The sequence below is a fragment of the Canis lupus genome, chromosome 27 (assembly GCF_003254725.2).
Source record: "Canis lupus dingo isolate Sandy chromosome 27, ASM325472v2, whole genome shotgun sequence".
In the NCBI taxonomy this organism is placed as follows: Eukaryota; Metazoa; Chordata; class Mammalia; order Carnivora; family Canidae; genus Canis; species Canis lupus.
The window spans coordinates 956,854-962,861 of NC_064269.1; the positions used below are offsets into that span (position 1 = coordinate 956,854).

A 6,008-nucleotide genomic window follows, 5' to 3' on the forward strand; every position below is an offset into this window, starting at 1 on the left:
CTAATAAACTCAAGGCTTCCTGGGTGTCCCGAGCTGCTCCTGCAGCTTGGTCTTGTCTTCGGCCCCTAGAGAAGCGGCCCGGACATTCTGACGGTCTGTCTCCACGTCGCGACAATTCTTGGCAATGAACCTATATGTGTCCTGCTGTGCAACGAGAGGAAGGAAACGACTTGGGTCTTTAGGAAGGGGTGAAACAGCTTTGGTGTAAGTAGTAGGGGGATTTTCAACAGAGAGGCCCCAATTGCACTAGCCAAGGGCAAGGGAAGTGAGGGAGGAAGTGGCTGACGTTGGGTAATCGGGGAGTTTCTTATCCATTCAGGCTCGTATGGGATCATGTCTTGAAGCCCGACGGCCCACCAGAAGAGACGGCTCTCCGAGTGAGCTGGGCTCCTTCCACGGGAGTGCGAACTGAAGCCTGGGAGCCTCAGGTGAGTCCTTCTGTCGTGGGTGTACCTTTACCTTGTCTCATCTCCCAGGTGGTAAAAATAGAAAAACAAAGCAAACCTGAGGCCTGTGTGCGTAGCAGACAGGGGCAGCGGGGGCGACAGTAGCATCCGGATAGAGGGAGGGGAAAGGGCAAAGATTAGACAGTAAGAGGCTGCTGGGGCTACGGAGGACATCTGCATGGACACTGGAGGGGCCTGGAGCTTGGACCCGTTGGACGCCGAGACATATTTGGATGAGAATTGGGGGAAATCGTTGAGAATGGGAAAGGACTCCGAGAGCCTCAGGCAAGGGTGAGGATGCAGAGGCCTGGCCGCGGCTGGGCAGACTGGCGAGCTTCCAAACCAGTTCGGTGTCCAGGGGCCAAGAGCTGAGTTCGAGACCAGGTTCTGACTCCTTCTCCCCCCCGTACCCACCTCTTTAGCCTCCGTCATGTGGAACACCTCCGATGCCAACTTCTCCTGCTACCATGAGTCCGTTCTGGGCTACCGTTACGCTGCAGTTGTGTGGGGGGTGGTGGTCGCTGTCACAGGCACCGCGGGCAACGCGCTCACCCTGCTGGCCTTGGCCATCCAGCCCAAGCTCCGCACCCGCTTCAACCTGCTCATCGCCAACCTCACGGTGGCCGACCTGCTCTACTGCACCCTCCTCCAGCCCTTCTCCGTGGACACCTACCTCCACCTGCGCTGGCGCACTGGCGCCACCTTCTGCAGGGTCTTCGGGCTCCTCCTCTTTGCGTCCAACTCTGTGTCCATCCTCACCCTCTGCCTCATCGCCCTGGCCCGCTACCTCCTTATTGCCCACCCTAAGCTCTTTCCCCGGGTCTTCAGTGCCAAGGGCATGCTGCTGGCCCTGGTGAGCACTTGGGTGGTGGCCGTAGGCAGCTTTGCCCCTCTCTGGTCCGTCTATGTCTTGGTGCCCGTGGTCTGCACCTGCAGCTTTGACCGCATCCGAGGCCGGCCCTACACCACCATCCTCATGGGCATCTACTTCGTGCTGGGTCTCAGCAGCGTTGGCGTCTTCTATTGCCTCATCCACCGCCAGGTGAAGCGAGCAGCCCAGGCGCTGGATCGGTACAAGCAGGCAAGCGTCCGCTCCAACCATGTGGCTGGGATAGAGGCGACCCCCGGCCGTTTCCAGGAGCTGGACAGCGGGCTGGCGTCAGAGAGGCCCAGCGAGGGCACTTCGTCCGAGCCAGCCAGCTCTGCCACGGCCCAGACCCTGGAATGGGCCCCTTCAGAGCTGGGGGACCAGCACAGCAGGGAGGAAGCTCAGCAGAGGGCAGAGAAGGGCCGGCCAGGAGCACCCGCCAGGACCAGGCCAGCCCAAAGAGCCCCGAGAACTCAGGACTCCCCATCGGAGTTTGGGAAAGTGACTCGGATGTGTTTTGCTGTGTTCCTCTGCTTCTCCCTGAGCTACATCCCCTTCTTGCTGCTCAACATCCTGGATGCCAAGGCCGAGGCTCCTCGGGTTGTCCACATGCTCGCTGCCAACCTCACCTGGCTCAACGGTTGCATCAACCCCCTGCTCTACGCGGCCATGAACCGGCACTTCCGCCAAGCCTACGCCTCCCTCCTGAGACGAGGGCCCCAGAGTTTCCGTAGGTTCCACTAGAACCGTCCCCAGTTGTCACCAGAACCCGAGGCCGACTCCCCCAGAGCCGCGTGGCCGGGTGGCCGGGTGCGGGGGAGGAGGTGCAGGAAGAGGGGGCCTTTTCACAGGCGACTGTCCTCCTAGCCCCAACCGGCCCGTCCCCTGATCAACGCTTGGGCCCTAGGCTGCCCGAGGTGGGTCACCAATAAACGCGTTTGATCCTTTTAAGGCTCAGGTGTGGTTTTGGGGACAGATAGGCCAGGATTGGTTGCAGCTGGCCCTAAGAGTTGAGAGTTTTGGGGGGGGGCTGGGTCACTGCGGGGTCAGGAGGCAGTGGGCCCAGGACGCAGCCTTCAGCTGAGGGGTTTCGGGTATAAAACACGAGTTGGCTTAAGAGGATCCCCCTGTCTTCTTGTGTGACTTCCCAGAAATGGCCCCTGCCCCTAAGTGGCGCCGCCAGGACCCCCCCCCCCCCCCCCGCAAACAGGTTCCTCAGCTCCCCAGAGCTCTGGGATCCAGCTCTGACAGCCCTCCGGCGAGCCCCGCGCCCAGTCCTGGCCCCAGGCAGGGAGCCTCCGGGACAGGACCCCGCGTCCCGGGAGCAGTGGCACACGGGGAGGGTCGGGCTGCCCTCGCGTCGCTCAGGTCACAGCTGACCACTGGAGGCCCGGCCCTCGCTCCCCCGACTTGCTCGGCACCCTGCGTGGGGAGAGCGGACAGAGACTGGGTGAGCGCGGGGGGCCAGGGCCCAGCTGGGGGACACCCCAGGGCTCCCCCTCCAGCTCCGTCAGCCGTCGCCGCAGCCGCGCACTCTGCGAACCTAAGGTACCTGTGGCCACCAGGTGACGCTGGTTCTCTGTGTTTGTTCCTCGGTGTCCCTGCTGCGGCCGGGACGGGGGGCGGGGAGGCCACAGGCCGGGCGGGGTGGGGACTCGGCTCCCGCGGCCTCTCCCCCAGAGCTCAGGAGGGGAGGTTTGGCGGAGTGGACGTGACCGTTCCCGGGGTACTTGCCCCCGTCGGGCTGGGGTGAGGGACGCAGGGCGCGAGGGGCACCCACGTGGGGCTGTGCAGGCAGCGAGGCAGCTGGGCCGCCCGCCGCCCCCTCGGCTCCTAGGCCAGGGCCCCACGGAATAGGCGAAGACCAGGGACAGGAGAGGGACAGCCAGGTCGGGGGGACATCGATGTCCCCACACTCGACGCGCCTCGAGGCCCTGGAGTCCCGCGGCCTAATCACGACACGTGTTTCTGGGAGCCCGTGTTCCACAGAAACCACAGCCAGGGAAACTGAGGCAAGCTCAGGCCACTGAGGCAGGGGTGCAGCCAGGTGGGGTGAGCAGTGGGGACGAGGGGTCCAGTCGGGGCGCCCTGGTAGTTAGCTTTGGGGCCTGGGCCCCCCTGGAGCCTCTGGGCCACCGGGGCTTGATTTTTGTTTTTTCTTTCTTTTTTTTTTTTTTTTTTATTTTTGTTTTCAATTAAAGATTTGTATTTATTTGAGAGAAAGAAAGAGTGGGGGGGGATGGAGGAGAGGAGGGGAGGGGAAGGGGGGAGAAGCAGCCCCCCCAAGCCGGGCTCATCTCAGGACCTGAGCGGAAGGCAGGCAGGTGCTTGACCCACCGAGCCCCGCAGGTGCGCCTGGGCCACGGGTTCTATCCTGGGCACCGGGTTTGGGGGCGCTGCCCTCTTACCCGTGCCCAGCGCGGCCCAAACCCTCGGAATTCTTACGGAGTTTACCGAGGAGGCTTTATTATGGCCTCGTTCTTAGAAATGAAAAAAATGGGAGCGCGAAGAGGTTGCGCGCTTCGTGCAAAGCGCAGGACGTCCCAGGAGGTGGCGGGACTGGAGGGCGGGGTCCCCGTCACCACGTGTCCGGCGGGAGAGCCGACAATTGTCCCAAGGGCTGTGAGAGGGCTCCCCTTCCACATCCCTTGAAGGCAGTTCAGAAGCTTTGGGGCAGGTAGAAAGCAGCAGCAGCAGAGACTGGAGTTAGACCTAAGGAGGGACTTCCCAGTTCTCGGCCGCCGGAGAAGACGACTCACGGGCCACAAGGAGGAAACGAGTCCGCGCCCCGAGAGGCCGGACCCCGGCAAGGACGCAGCCCCCGCCTCCCTCACCCTCCGCGCCCCCCCACCCCCGCCTCTAATTTCGCTAAAATCCTAGGAAAATGGGGCGGAAGGAAGGAAGGACGGCCAGGCGGCGGCCGCGGGGTCCACGCGCGAGCCCGGGCGCCCCCGCGGCTTCCCTTTGTCCCGCGTCCGTCCGTCCGCCCGCCCGCGGGCCGCCCCCGCTCCTCCTCCCCTCCCCTCCCCGCCCCCCCGCTCGGCCCCGCCGTCGCTCCGGGCAGATTTATGGCCCGCCCAGGGCTTCTCATTGGCCGCGCGCTGACAGCGCTTGATTTAACGCCTCCCCCCATTGGCGGAGCCTGACAGCCCGATTTACGAGCCGCCCTGCCATTGGCCGCCCGGCCCGCGCCCTGATTTACGGCTCCGCGGCCGCGGAGGGAGGGAGGGAGGGGAGGGGAGGGGAGGGGAGGGGGCGGCGGGCCCGAGGAGGCCCCTCCCCTCCGCTCCTTCCCTCCCTCCCTCCCTCCGCGGCCGCCTCCCTCCGCCCCGCGAGCCGCCCTCGGGTGCCTGTTCCTGCGGCGCCTCCGCCCTGTCACCCCGGGGAGGGCAGGGGAGGGGAGTGGAGGGAGCGCGAGGGCGGCCGAGGGGACCACGGGGGTGACGGGCGAGGGGAGGCCGCGGGCGGGGAGCAGGGAGGGGGGCCGCGGGACGGGGCGCTGGCCTAGGGGTGCGGGGGCCTGGGGCAGGGGGGAGGCGGGGGGGATCCCGCCCCGACGGCGGCCCGAGGACGGAGAGGCCTAGAGCAGCGGGGCGCGGCGGCGAGGGGACAGCGGCAGGGACGGAGCCCGCGGGACGGCGACGGGACGGCGGGGACGGGCCCAGCGGCTGCCCCCGGCCCGCCCCCCCCGCCCCTCCCCTCCCCCCCCGCCCCCCCCCGTCCGCGTCCAGGCCCGGCCTTAGCGGTACTGGCGCTTCCGTGCGCGGCGCCCTCCTCCGCGAGCCCACGCCCGGGGCCGCCCACACCCCGTCGGCCGAGCCGGGAAGGGGCGCCGCGGGGCGGGAGTGGGCGGGCCAGGAAGGGCTCCACCTGCAGGCCCCGCGGGCAGCTGCCCCGCCGCCGGGAGGCCGAGCAGGGCTGGGGGGAGCGTCGCAGGGGCGCCCCGGCGGGCGGACGGGTCGGGGAGCCGCCCCCTCCCCGGGCCAGCTGCGCTGCGGAGCGGTAGGCCGGAGGGGCCGGGATTAGACGCGGGTGTCTGTGGCCCGCCCCCCTCGAGGGGCAGGAAGACGTGAGCCAGAGCACAGCCTGGGCCCCGGGAGAGCAGGCCAGGAGTGGGGGGCTCAGGGCGTTTCCCAGAGCTCCCGGCCCCCGCCTGTGCACCCCGGCCTGTGCACCCCCCGGCCTTTGCACCCCGGGCCTGTGCACTCAGACCTGTGCACCCCAGGCCTGTGCACCCCCTGGCCTATGCACCCCCCACCTGTGCACTCTGGCCTGTGCAGCCCTGGCCTGTGCACCCCTGGCCTGTGGAGCCCCAGCCTGTGCAGCCCCGGCCTGTGCACCCCCAGCCTGTGCACCCCCAGCCTGTGCACCCCCAGCCTGTGCACCCCCAGCCTAGGCCCCCCTGCCTGTGCAACCCTGGCCTGTGGAGCCCCAGCCTGTGCACTCCAGCCTGTGCAGCCCCAGCCTGTGCAGCCCCAGCCTAGGCCCCCCTGGCCTGTGGAGCCCCAGCCTGTGCACTCCAGCCTGTGCACTCTGGCCTGTGCTCTCCCTGGCCTTTGCACCCCGACCTGTGCACCCCCCGCATGGGCACCCCTGGCCTGTGCACTCCAGCCAGTGCACCCCTGGCCTGTGCAGCCCCAGCCTGTGCACTCCAGACTGTGCACCCCCAGCCTGTGCACCCCGACCTGTGTAGC

At 67.4% G+C, this 6,008-nt stretch overlaps 1 protein-coding gene across 1 annotated transcript; it reads left to right on the forward strand.

Moving 5' to 3' along the window:
• Nucleotides 1–248: 248 nt before the first annotated feature.
• On the forward strand, nucleotides 249–2,265 carry GPR84 (G protein-coupled receptor 84). Its single transcript, XM_025458686.3, has 2 exons — nucleotides 249–428; nucleotides 869–2,265. Exon 2 carries the CDS (start codon nucleotides 877–879, stop codon nucleotides 2,056–2,058), a length of 1,182 nt encoding a protein of 393 aa, XP_025314471.1. The 5' UTR covers nucleotides 249–428; nucleotides 869–876; the 3' UTR covers nucleotides 2,059–2,265.
• The last annotated feature ends 3,743 nt before the right edge of the window (nucleotides 2,266–6,008 follow it).